This window comes from Mirounga leonina, unplaced genomic scaffold (genome assembly GCF_011800145.1).
Source record: "Mirounga leonina isolate KUSES-001 unplaced genomic scaffold, KU_Mleo_1.0 Mir_95, whole genome shotgun sequence".
Taxonomy (NCBI): domain Eukaryota; kingdom Metazoa; phylum Chordata; class Mammalia; order Carnivora; family Phocidae; genus Mirounga; species Mirounga leonina.
Genome location: NW_023270865.1, coordinates 8,404,195 through 8,418,242, shown reverse-complemented (window position 1 = coordinate 8,418,242; position 14,048 = coordinate 8,404,195). Strand labels below are relative to the sequence as shown.

The 14,048-nt window shown below is 39.3% G+C and overlaps 1 protein-coding gene across 2 annotated transcripts in view; it reads left to right on the top strand.

The window, feature by feature from the left end:
* Window positions 1–14,048, top strand: part of CTNND2 (catenin delta 2) — an 893,404-nt gene that overhangs the window by 770,734 nt on the left and 108,622 nt on the right. For both annotated transcript variants that reach the window (XM_034998887.1, XM_034998886.1), the window contains exon 15: window positions 5,825–5,998. In XM_034998887.1, coding sequence (XP_034854778.1) covers window positions 5,825–5,998 — 174 coding nt within the window. The remainder of the gene's footprint in view (window positions 1–5,824; window positions 5,999–14,048) is intronic.

Genomic DNA, 14,048 nt, shown 5'->3' with positions numbered 1-14,048 from the left:
TCAAAAAAAATATTCTGTGTTTTATCCTACTAGATCAGGGTTTCTCAGCCTTGCCACTCTTGACATTTTGAGCCGGATAATTCTCTGTTGTGGGGGCTGTCCTGTGCATTGTAGGATTCTATCAGCATTCCTGCCTTCTACCCAGTAGATGCTGATAGTACCCTCCCCCAGTTGTGACAGTCAACAATGTCTCCAACATTGCTGGTTGTCACCTTGGATGATAAAATCCCTTCAGTAGAGATTCACTGTATTAGCCTGGCTTTGAAGGATGTATCATCAAAGATATAAACAAACAAGACTATGGGATTACCTGAGGGGGGTTGGCATGTCAAGGACAGAGCTCCTTTAAAAGGTAGGTAATGGAAAAAATAAGTAAAAGGTAGGTAATGGAGAGATTCCTGGACCGAGTTTCCTGAGATGTGGATGAGAAGTTAGGAACAGAGAGAGTTCTAGAGGGATGTTAGTGGTGTTCTGGTTGGTTCCATTGCAATGACTGGGAGAAAGGGCAGGCAAGCCTGGTGGTATGGACCAGCCTTGGTTACACTAGTCTGTGGGGCACAGCACAGTGGCCTCATTGTGCCAGTCCCTAGGGTAGGCAGCGTCACTGGCCTCCCTCCCACCTCTTCCTGAGGGATGTGTGCCCCTTGGCTCCACACCCACAGAGATGAATCAGCAAGGCTTTCCCTGAATCTCTTTTATTCTGATCCTTGATTCAGAAAATATATCCTGCCTCTTTAACACAGGTTTACAATCTCTCAAATGCAAAACCCTTCATATCTTCTTCAAGGAGAGCCTAGAGACAATGTGTGCCACATAAATACAGCTCGTTGGCCACCACCTCTGTCCCCTCTTTGCAAGGGCTCAGCCCCCTTGTTGTTGACGTCCTCTAAATAGCGCCTAGGGGACTTACACACCTGAGCTACCCTCTTCTTCAAAATTCCCAAGAGTCAACACAAGAATCATCTCACTCCTGGCTTTTTATAGCTGCTCAGAGGGTCTTCATCACTTTTATTCCCTGCCTCCCTTTCCCTCATCCTCAAAAAAGCTGGAAGTGATAATGAAACTCTGTAAAAGGAAAATCTCCGCTGTTCAAACCAAGCCAAGTCAAGATGGCAGACAGGATGGACTTGTGTGTATGTTGTTGCTTTTTAAAGGATGTAGTACGGACTGCACCCTGATTAAACCAAGCCCTGTGTGAGAAAACATTCTTGACTATTCCCATCTTCAAACCATCTTCTCTTCTGACATGGTGCGAGATGCAACTTCAGCTGGGAGGGAAGAGTGGGATTTTAAAGGTGAATGTGTCCCTGATCCCAGATCCACACCTTTTGTCTTTCAGTTTCCTTGGTCTGTTGTTTATTTCACCAAAACCCCTTAAAAACGAACAGCCTGCACATGGGATAATGACAGTGATGTCCCCTCACTGGTAGAGAAATATGGGCAGTGTGTTCTGAAGACACAGCTGAGCCAGAGAAGCTCTTCTTACATGGCTTGCATGGCTGTGACTTCAGTGAGAGAAGCCTGGGTCGCTCAGCACCTCTGGGCTGTAGATCCTTCCCCTGGATTTGGGGAACACTCCTTCTCTGCATCTCCGTGGTACCCAGCCCAGGGGCGGAGGTGTAAACCCAGTGCAGGGGAAGAGCTGAGAGTCTCTTGTTAATTCTTCTCACTAGTAGGGGCTTTTATGAGTGCAATAATTCAAGCACTCCGAGAGCCACCATCCCCAAAAGAAGCCCATGTTTACCAAGTCTCTTGGTGTATGGGCATCTTTACTTTCTGGTTTGGGAACTTTCTGATTTTTGTCCCTAACTTACATCTTTCTCTTCATATAAGGAGAAAAATGGCTTCCACTCTTCCATCCTCAAGCCAACCAAGAAATCTTTTACATAGAATGTAACCTGTGTGGGGAAGCAAAAGAAATAAAAACAAGTCCAAAGAAGACTTTTTTCTAGTTGGGTTTTTTTTTTTTTTTTTTTTTTTAGCCACACATTAAACACAGTCCCACACATGTGTAACTTTCCTCCCAAGCAGACATTTCTTACCCGTGGCCAGCATCTCTCTCCCCCCTGACTCTGACCAAAGCAGAAAGCGTCATGTCCAGAATTTGGCAGCTCCTAGGCTTCCAACATGGAGGCTTGTATCCTCTTCCTTTCCAAAAAGCTTTGAGCATTTCCTTCTTGAACAGAGAATATACCTATTTTCAATTCAATACAGTTTTAGAAAGTGAATGATACAAACTGTTGACTGATTTGTTTTATTGGTGTTAGTCATACAGTTATACATTTAAGACCAGGAAAGAAAAGTGCTAATAGTATGTTATTGAGTATGGCACTATTTGGGGTGACAAAATCAATTGATTTGCTCTATGATTGACTGTCAACATAATCTTCCCAGACTCTCTCCTTGCTTTGCTGACAGCCTGCCCAAGAGAGAGAGCTCCATGGCAGAAAGGTCGTGGAGTAGCTCGAGGACCCTACTACACCGAATTTACTTAGTGCTTACTGTGATTACTGCTTCGTTTGCTCAGGCTACCATAACAAAGCACGACAGGCTGGGAGGTTTAAACAACAGACATTTATTTCTCCCAGTTCTGGAGGCTGGAAGTCCAAGATCAAGGTGCCAACAGATTCAGTGTCTGTTGAGAGCTCTCTTCCTGTTTCACAGATGACCTCTTCTTGCTGTGCCCTTACAAGATGGAAATGAGAAAGCTCTGGTCCCTTCATTTCAAATTTTAGGATACATGTGTCTCACATTTACATTTATAAACAGCGTATGTCCACTTTGCTGAAAAAGTTGCATATCCCGTGACTTCTCATGGATCCTTACTCTAGAAGAAGCTTAGCACTAAAAGTTTGCATGTGCAGAATTTTCACCACCTAAGTCAGATCCTGTTGTCACCTTCACCCTGTGGTCCTATTGATGTTGATTTTCCAGGCAACATAATGTTGAGCATGCTAACACTCTCTTCAAGAAGACTTCTGGTCTTTTTATAGGTGGTGAAAATCTATTTTTCATGGACAATTGATAATTCTTACCCTACTAACTCAATAAAAGTTTGAAATAATGTACCCAGATAAAGGCCAGATACATTGACTGGCTTTGAAATAACTCTTTTTCTCCAATATTGACATACCAAGGTGCCATCAACGTTCTGAAATAGCAGAGAATCCCCTTTGAACTCCATTTCTAGTTGCCATCAAAGATTATCTGTATTCACATCAGTTTTCCTTTTATTTCCTTCAGATTCTCTCTGTAGCCATTAAGAAAGGATTGTAATAAAAGGTATTTAAGAGCTACATAGATCACATGTCAGAGCAGAAGAAAATTGTGTACTGATATAGCCATTTATCCTATTTTATTGGGCAGAAGTTAGGAAAGGAGAACAAGATGAAACCCAGCAAATGATACACAGCTGCTTCTTGCTGCTCTTCGAGTTTGGCTGGCCCTCACATTTTGTAATGAGCATGTAAATACTGCTTCTGTGAGCCTCATGCTGTTGTGGTAGCTCGCCCTGCAGGAGACGGAAACGCCATCCCTCTTGAGTTCTAAGTTGCATAGTCTGATTTTTCTGAATATTATCACATCTTTATATGAAAGCAATAGCTTAAAAGTTTAAAGGAGATGACAAGATAAACAATGGAAAAGAAACACATGAAATAATTTCCCATTTCCAGGGCGCCTGGGTGGCTCAGTCAGTTAAGCGTCTGCCTTTGGCTCAGGTCATGACCCCGGGGTCCTGGGATCGAGTACCGCATGGGGCTCCCTGCTCAGTGGGGAGTCTGCTTCTCCCTCTGCCCCTCCCCCTGCTCATGCTCGTGCTTTCTCTCTCTGTCAAATAAATAAATAAATAAATAAATAAATAAATAAATAAATTATAAAATCTTAAAAAAAAAAAAAAAAAGACTTTCCCATTTCCTGTTGTGCCAACAGAAAGATTCAGCGCCCCAAGCTGGTTTCCCTGGACAAGCCAGTATTAGCCCTGCTTTATCCAGTATAATGAGCCCGTCTCAAAGCATGAGCAGGGAGCAATGTGACAAGACTGTTCACTTCCCATTTTGTTATTTTTTGTATTTAAAAGAGATGTGCTGGTTTCACGCTTGCACATGTGCAAAGTCATTTCGGAACGGTTTAGAAGTGGCTTTGGTTCAAAGAACAAGCAGGTTCCCCCCCCCCCACCACCGCGAGTGTCCTTGTTATGGAGTTAAAATTGAGTGACACTGTCATAGAAAATTATCTTCCGTGGGATGTCCAACATCCATCCATTAGATATTCATCTCTGAGCTTTGGCCTTCACTTAAACTAAGCTGTATCATAAATGAGAAAAATAAGACATGAGTTTTTAATTTTTCTTTTGGAAAATAATGAAATTCTTGAAATGACTTGTGATACTTAAGTAACTTTACATTTTCACCATCAACATTTCCATTTTTATGTTACAAAGATAAGAAGTAAGCCTATTTTGCAGTAAAATTTTCAGAACTAAGAAACAGATTTTGAAATATAGCTGTGATTTTTGTATTTATACATATATGTGTGTGTATATATGTATACACACACATATATACATATACACACACCCACGTATATGTATGTACATGAATATCTGCAGTAAAGTTTAGTACATGTCATTTAGACTATATTTTAAGTAACCATTAACAGACACAAATAAGCAGTTACGTAACTTGCTGCTCTCACCCTGAAATTATACAGGATTATTCTGTGCTACTATGATTTCTCTCAGAGGTGAATATTGGAGTATTTTTTTCTAAACACATAAGTTTGCTTCATTTCTACCCTCATTACATTTGTTGGTTTCATTTTTCCCAAAAGACAAAGGCTGTGTGTGATCAAAGATCAGAATCACTATTACAATTTTTAACATTTTTAAAAATATAAGAGTAACAGAAAATTTGAAGTGTAGAAAAAATGAAAGACATAAACATTTTGTTAAGAAGATTTTATGATCATACATGTTTTCCTCGTGCATTTTACATGGTATAAAGCACAAACCCCTTACTACTTTGCATCCTGCTTTGTTCATTTCACTTTTTATCATAATCATTTGTCCACGTTGCTACACGGTCTTCATAACTATCATTTTTAATGGTCTGCTGATAACTCCCTTGCACAATAAGCGATAGTTTTTAAATTATTTGCATTAATTTTTAATTACACATTCTCCTATTATTCATTAGATCCAATTCAAAGCAAACTGAACTATCTGAATCACTGTAAGACCTAATTTGCCTTTAGCTAGGTCAATGCATCTAATAAACCATAGCAATTTTCTCTTCTGTGGTAATACTGACAACTGTTTGATGCCTATAACACAGTGATAGAATTCAAAAGCAAACAAATATGTATTTTATAAGTTACATAAGGATGTATCCGTTGGCACTTAGGCTTAAGAAGTGCGCGTGTTTGATTATTAATCTGTACTGTGTTATGCTAGTAGAATGCTAACTGTAAGACATGCTGCCTTGATCTTTAACCCTCTTCCATTCTGCCCATCAAAATTAATATATTTTTTCTTCCTTTTTATAGCAATGTGCTGGCACCATTCTTAGAGAGCTTATGCATTCTCCTGTCAATTACTTTCACTCATGTACACGCTCAGTCACCCTCCACTTTCCATCATAAGCTCTGCGTGGGCAGGAGTGGCTATCCTGTTTTTGGCCTAGTAAGGCATTTCTCTATATGCAATAGATGTTCACCAAATGTTATAACCCCCTGCTTTTGTTTTTGTCTACAACATTTGCAGAAGGCAAAGCTGGGAAGTGTAATGATGTTAAAGATGTTTACTCTCTTATTTTTCTTCCACCAGTGGGATGGAGTAGGACCTCTTCCAGACTGTGCAGAACCACCAAAAGGGATCCAGATGCTGTGGCACCCATCAATAGTCAAACCCTACCTCACACTGCTCTCTGAGTGCTCAAACGCAGACACGCTGGAAGGGGCAGCAGGCGCCCTGCAGAACTTGGCTGCAGGGAGCTGGAAGGTATGACTAGTTCATTACCATAAAGAAGAGATCTGGAATTATGAGCACGTCCTTAGGAAGGAATAGAAGTCTAGTTTTGAGATAGGCAATCCCGATACAGGTTTTGAGAATGTTAGGGAAAGACCAGTTAACGTTGGACTTTTGGACGTAGCAGGTATTCCTTTTAGAAATTTTCAAGGGCTCAGGGGTCCTTGAAAATCACTACAAAATACAGATGAATAGATATAAGTATAGTCATTGAAAATGTTGTGATATTTCAATCCATTCGATGTGTGTAGCTGAGCTATTTTGTTTTCAGGGGTGATTGTGATATGTTGACGCTTTTCAAAGCTCTGTTGTTGACTGTTAGGGGAGCTAATACCCAAGCAGCTTGTATCAAAACCCATGTGAATCCCTCTAATGTTGTAGTTGGTCCTGTCCCCGAAGGAAAAGAACTTCTTTCATTTTTAACCTGTGGGCTTACAGAGAAGAATAGTATTCCTGGGTCTCTTTGACCAGAATGTTAAAGTAAAGCAAAAGTACAATGGGGAAGGAGATTAGGAGGGCCTTTTCCTCTGAGTTCTTATAAGCACACACTATCCCTGATTGGTTTTCACAGAAAATTTCCATGACCCTCATTTTGGGTAGAAAAGGATTCACCATAGCAAAGAATTTTTGAGTTTGGTCACTCACCATTACATGAGCTAACTTGTCTTACCGCATAAAAAAGTGTAACCACCTAGAATCAGGGCATATGGAGAAAATATCAAGAGAGGAAGTTTGGGCCTCTGCCATCCATTTTTCAGTCATTTAATTCAAAGCCTGGGGTTTGGGATACACCTAAATCACTCTCTAGCATTCACTTTCTTCAAAACAATGTTAATAAGACACATGGCTGCAGAGAATTCTCAGTTCAGTACCATAGGCACCGCACATACTGTCCTCAGCATTGTCATACAATCATCCTCCCTTCTTGTTAAAGCCTCCAACATCTGCCTTCATGTCACCTCTCAGTTGTCATTCTGTTTCCACTGCTACGGTCCCAGCTACAGCACTGCCTTCTTTCTCAGCTGGGACATCCCAGCTCTTGGGGCCCGGCCTTTAACAACCCTTCCCAGGAGCTGGCTGCTATGTATGCACAGGCCCATCCCTTCTTTTGAGAGTCTTAGGAATGAACATCATTGTCCCTTTCCTGTCTGTCCATAGGTGTCCCTACTGTTGTACTGAAAGAATTCAGGTTGGGTTAGGCTTGAAATGAAGGTTATCTCTTGCTTTCAACCAGAGAAAAGCTTCAAAAACAGAATCACATCAGGCAGAATTCCAGAATAGGGCCTTGGAAGGAAAGGAAAGAGATAATAATGGAAATCACTTCCTTGAACTAACCCTTAGATCTTATCGCCCTCTAAATTTAAGAGGCTTTGATTCAAATCTCAATTCAAACCTAGTCTCTACCTTTCCCGAGCTCTGTGACCCTGAGCAAATTATAGCACCTCATTGTCTCAGATGTGTCATCTTTAGACGGAAAAGACTGTGGCTGCTTCATGTCACAGCTTTCAGATCAATCATGGCACTAGATGCAAAGATGGAAGCAGGATGCCGTAGGCCAATGGGTTGTCATTACGTAGGGCCAAGAGTTTTGTCAATCTTACTTTATAAGAAACATTCACCATCCTAATTAACTCTAGAAAAGTAAGATAGTCCTCAGGCAAGGCAAGGGGCTGCTAAAGAAATTTGTGTGTAGGTATAAATATATAAATATAAATATACTTACATAAGAGTTTTCTGATCAAAATACAAATGCACAAGCATGCATAATAGTCAATCACATTATCATCATTTATTGTATACTTTATTAACATGCCATATTAAGTGGTAAGGAAATACATGAAAAGGGAAAATAGACAATCCATAGGAATGATTTAAGAAGGTTATCATTAAGCCAAACACTGATAAATTGTTATAATTTTTTTAAAGATTGAAAATAACTTGTACAAAAACCAAACAGAAATCTTTCTTTAAAAAAAAACCAGATTTTATTTAAGAAAAAAATCTTGAATGATTGAGAGATTGATTTAAGACACATAAAAGCATCAAGTTTCATGTGGACAGTGCTATCATTTGAAATCTAGAGTACTAAGAATGTATTTTTATAGCAACTGTTGAAATTTAGTGGCATTTTTTTTAGTGTCCTTAACTTTTTATGACCCAAACAAAAGCACAAATCTGAAGGTAAAACACCAGAATTTTACATGGAGGCAGCTTTTTATAGACCTCATCATCTGAAACAATAACTTCTCTTTATAGGAAGATCATGCACACTCTTCTTGCAACAAATTGACTAGTAAACTAGATCTTCATAATGGTCTTAAATACTTTTTAAACTTTAAGAGACTCATTACTTGGTTTATGAGCATCAGAAAAACATAATGGTATTATGGCAGAAGCAAAGTAGTGAATTTTTTTCATGGCCAACATGGACTTCAGTTACTTTTTTTTCTCATTTACAGTACAATTATTTTGTTTGTCACAGAATATTAAAACAATTGGATATAGTAGTTTGAAGATTTCCAAAATGTGAATGAATGCTCTTTCAACTCCCATTTATGGGTTATTTCTATTGTAGTTGAATTTTGTGAAAACCTAGGGATTGAACTATAGAAATAAATACATACTTATTATTAAGTCACATATTTTAAGTATCTTTGTACAGTCCATTTTCCCCTAAAAATGTAACCAATTTCAAAGAATCTATTCTTTGCACATTTACTTTTAAAATAAGATAGAATAAAAGGACATTTGGATATTAAGCGGTTGATATTTAATGAGGTAACATGATAGCAACATAGATGTAGTGAAGAAGGAAACAGAATCTCTGGCCATGTGGCCAATATGAATAAAAAATAAGAGAACTGGGAAATTTGAGACTAGAGTCAGGGCAACAGCCTTGAGAAGGACAATGAATTTAACATAGCATAGCAGTTGGAGTATCATGTAGAAGTGAACCAGGGCATCAGTGGAATGCAACAAATAAAAGTAGAAATCATGGTTTGACAGTTGTCTTTGTTCTAGCTAATGGTGTGATGTAAAACCTAAGGTTTAAATAAAAAGAAACAAAGTTTTGAAAGAGTATGGTGAAAATGAGCCCTGAAGCATGATCCCTAGGTGGGTTCAGAATTGGGTCAGAATAAACACAGAGGTTATCTTAGGACCCCACCCAATCAGTAGGCTCCTAGAGACAACACACCCAGTTGGACATGATGACCAGCCTGAGGCAGGACAAGGATGGGCCCAACCTAAGAAGGAAGAAATGGAGAGGATCCAGGTCATAACCAAGTCAGTGGCCCCAGTCACACATGACTTAGTGATTTCTTCCCCACAAGACCCCAGTAAGTAGTCCTGATAGCGAGGACGGCACCTATGCCATAAATGCCGTATGCATCCAAATCGACTATAGAGTAAACCTGGTTTGGGTTAGTTTGGCTTTACTTTCATCATTGTCATCGAATAATCTGATTTCCAAAGCTCTGAGTTCTTGAACTCTATTCTGAAGCTTTAGAAACAGCTAAACCTGAGGGACTCCTACTTCAAGCCAAGATGCCAAGATGGAGTAACAAGGTCCAGATTTACCTCCCTTTAAGGCAGAATAATAACAACAATAAAATAACCTAGAGAAATATAAGAAGCAGTGGTTTTTAAGACACCAAGCATTAGTCAGTAAGGACAGTGATCTCTGAGAGGCAGGAAACAAGCAAGATGGGTTCTCTGATTGCCTCAGCTCACTGCCTTGAGTGAGTTTGCCCACCATGGCAGCAGGACTGGAAACCCCAGATGAGCTCAGCAGACTCTGAGATAAGGAGATGGGGCTGGGAATCTGGGGAGACAAAGGTGACTAGAGTTCATAGGACAGAATAGCAGCGAGGAGAAAACCACACAGAGAGAGAACCCTAGAGATCTGCAGAGGATCCTCCTCAAATATTCTGCAGGGACCTATCGGAGTGCATGCATGTGAGGGAAATGCCCATGTCTGAGGAAAGAGCCTCCTGCAATTAGAGAAAATGAAACTTGGCACTCATGTAAGGATGGGTATAGTGTGACTTCCCGAGAACCAGACAGGTAAACCTCATAATTCATGGGCCACTGGGAAGAGTGCTCAGGAGGGTCTTGCCTCCCAGTACTAAGCATATAATTAGCCCTGGACCAAATATGATCCAGTCTTTCCTATCAAATCTTAGAAGTAAGATCCAAAAATAGCGATCATTTCCAAGTAAATTAACTGAATTCTAGAACAAAGCTTAAAAATATCTAAAGGAATACAAAAAATATGCAGCACCCAACAGATTAAAATTAAGAATGTCTGACATCTACTTGAAAAGAACCTTACAAGCCAATTGAAAAGAAAATGTAATTCATGATGAGGAGAAAAATTAATCATTCAAAATCAACTCAGAACTGACACAGATGTTAACATTAGCAGACAAGTGGTTGCTATAACTGTATTTCTTGTGTTCAAAAGTTAATTAGAACATGGAAAATTAAGTAAGACTCAAATAAAACTTCTGGAGTTATAAATACAATGTCTGAAATGAAAAACATATGGGATGAGATTAGTAGCAGGTTAGACATTGCAGAAGAAAAGATTAATGAACTGGATAGAAACTACCCAAAATGAAACACAGAGAAAAAAGAAGAAACCACAAATTATCAGTGAATCTCAAGTGGCCTGATATACGTGTAATTTGAATCCCCAAAAGAAAGGAGAGAGAAAGGAGAAAGAGAACAGAAAAAAAAAATATTTGGAGTCTTAATAGTTGAAAATTTCCCAAATGTAATGAAAACCATAAACTCACAAACCCAAGCAGCTCAAGGAAACCCAAACAGAAGAAGCATGAAGAAGCTGCACTAAGGTACATCATAGTCACAGTGCTCAATATCGGTAGTAAAGAGAACATCTTAAAATCAGCCAGAAAGTAACATTGTATGTCAACTGTACTAAAAAATATTGTATATATTATGTACATATACATATATATACATATGTATTAAAGCAGCTGGAGAAAAAAAGACTTCTACATACAAAGGGAAGAGTGACAGCTGATTTCTCACCAGCAACTATGCCAGAGATAGGACAGTGAGGCAACATACTGAATCTGCTGGGCCCCATTACATATAAAGTTGATTCTGGTTTGGTGTCTAGCAGGCACAATCTGTTCTTAAAGGAACCCCTGGGGCACGTATTATACCTATAACAGTTGTAAAACAATCAGTAAAAAAAAAAAAAAAAAAATCCCCATTTGAGCTCAGGTTAAGACATGGGCTAATCTGGGAACTGGCATTATTAATTACCTGAGCAGTTGGGGCAGAGGGGATTCGAACATAAAAACTTCAGGTTAACTGTCCCAGCACAATCAGAGCTATGGGGCTCAGGACATGCCACTCAGTATTCTCTTCTTCCAGTCCTGAGGACAAGCAAGTATTTGTAGGCTCTACATTGGGTTCCAACCCCACACACGGGGACCACAGATTAAAGGACTAGTTTGGCTTTAGGAGAGACTAGTCAAAGAGCATGTGATCACTTCTGAGCCCTAACAGCATTTTTGTAGGAGTGGTTAGAACTTGCTGGCCCTATAAAAAATCTCAGTGGCTTTGATCCTTTTTATATAGTTCATTTCAGTTGGAGAATGCTTTCTTAAATAATAAGCATGGATTCTAGAAATCAACCTGATCTTATCTTTCATCAGCTAAACATGTTTTCATCTCCAACTGTGAGCTGTAAGCTGGAAGACAATTGCCATAAGAAGCTGAGTTTGACTTGGTACCTTCCCCCTGGTACCTTCCAATACAAAAACATGAAAACGAAAAGTTCAAAAACCATTATAGAAGCTATGATAGGAATATATACACAAGGGTGTATATATAATGCTAGTGACTGTAGCAAAGAGACCCCAAATATGCAAGGACTAAAACAAGATAGAAGACAGAAGTTATTTTCTCTGATGTAACAGATAAGGGCAGGTGTGAGGAGGGAAGCTCCCCTCCCTGAATTACTTCACCAACGCTCACAGCTGTTCTGCCGTCTTCAACATTGATTTCCAAGGCTACTCTTGTGGTCATCATCTACCATCAGGAAGCAGAAAAAGAACACAAATCCACAACCAGAAATATTATCTTATGAGAGTCAAGGTCACACCTCTCACATAATCTGGGCTCAACTCTTAGCTTCCAGCAGACAAATGCTTTCCATACACTCATACACCACTGACAATGAACAACAATTCTCCGGCATTATGTAGTCTGAATCCAGATTCAAGAAAAGCAACATTCTCCATTGTCAAGGGACAGAGATTTGCTAATATATTCAATTTATGTTACAAAATAAAACACTTGATATCATAGTAAAAACCAATGGCACTCCCGTTACCTTACTACCCAGGGCTTCAACAAAAGCTATGCCTTTTATTTGCAAGACTGAAAGGGTTTATATCAGCATGGTCCCTCCAGGCTGTGTGTCATATCCCCAGAATGACATGTTTTCTGGCTCCAAAGGAAAAATATGAGATGTAACTCCCTCTCCCCACGAGGCACCATATTTTTAAAGAAGAAAAAAAGGGAGGGATATATTAAAGGAAAGGCTTTCTGATTTGGGATCTAATAAGTGAGGATGAAAAACAATTAAACTACTTTTATTTTCTGACATTGAATAAAGAATCACTGAGCCCGCCCTGCCTGCACTTCTCAATCATCATCATTGTTGAAAAAACAGGGGTATAGGCAGTTTCATTTGAACCCCCATTCTTGTGCATCTCCCCTCCTCTGTGGGATGTTTACACAGCCCTGTCACTAGAGAACATGCAGGAGTCTCAGAATAAGATCTGTGGCATCCTTCCTCTCAGACATGTCATGCTTGTGATCTAACAGAGTCACATTCTGTTGCCCAGAAGGCATTTCTAAATGCCATTTGCACATGGTGAAGACATATTTGATAACATTACCCAAACACACACACACACACACACACACAAACAAAAAAAAACACCTTTCTGTGTTCAAAAGGGTTCATTCTTAAAGGTCTGTTTTTTCATTGAGAATTACTGATCTCAAGATGGTTTGAGAGTTATGTGGACAGGTACACATGTTGCTGTTGGTTGAATGAATGCTTCCCCTACATCACTTTTACGTGAGCTTGACCTTCTTTATTTGTTCCTACAACGAAAGTATATCTAAATGCTTTTCCCCTGGGAACTTCTCTTGCTTGGCCATTAATATTTTCAGCATTGCATAAACACTTGCAATAAAATTCAGTCTTTGCACTAACCTGACTTACATTTTCAAAACACAAACACTTTAGATATGCAATAGCTGCCATTATGTTCATTAAAAATTTTATTTACTAAACTGATTTACTGGTGCAACGACCCAAGGGAGTTCTTCTCTAGTCCTCCTATTACAGATACAACTTTTTAAAATGGATTTTGAAAACAAAAATACATAATCCTGCAACAAGATCTGAATTTAAACAGCGGGCCCTGAAGTCCTATGTCCACCGCAACAGAACCGAGCACGTGAAGGGCCTTGTGGTAAAGCTGCCCAGTTGCTTCATGAATACTGTTGTAGTCACCAACCACAGTCCTGGATGAACGTGGTAGTTCAGATAAAGTTCCACACTAGAGAGAATAATGTGAGGTGTGCAGCAAAAGCGACACCGTTTCTGAATATTTTGAACGTTCTTATTATAGTAAACTGTCAGTTAAAATGAGACTGAGTAAGCAAAAATTTTGGGTACTTTCTGCCCTCTTACCATGAGAATGAGACACTGTAGTAAATAACATGGTATCATAAACGAATTCAGAAACAAATTTCAAAATCTTGGGTAATCTGTGTGAAATTCCTTGCAACGTATTACTCATTTTACAGCTGTAGGATTTTAGCACATTGTGGTCCTGTGACACTACAGGATGCTAAAATGCTTCTGAAAGGTGAAATTACATTTGGAAGAGTTTGGTTTGAAAATGTGACTTTTCTTTACCAATCAAAAGAAAACGAGGGGAATTTGATAAGGGAATTCAATGGGAAA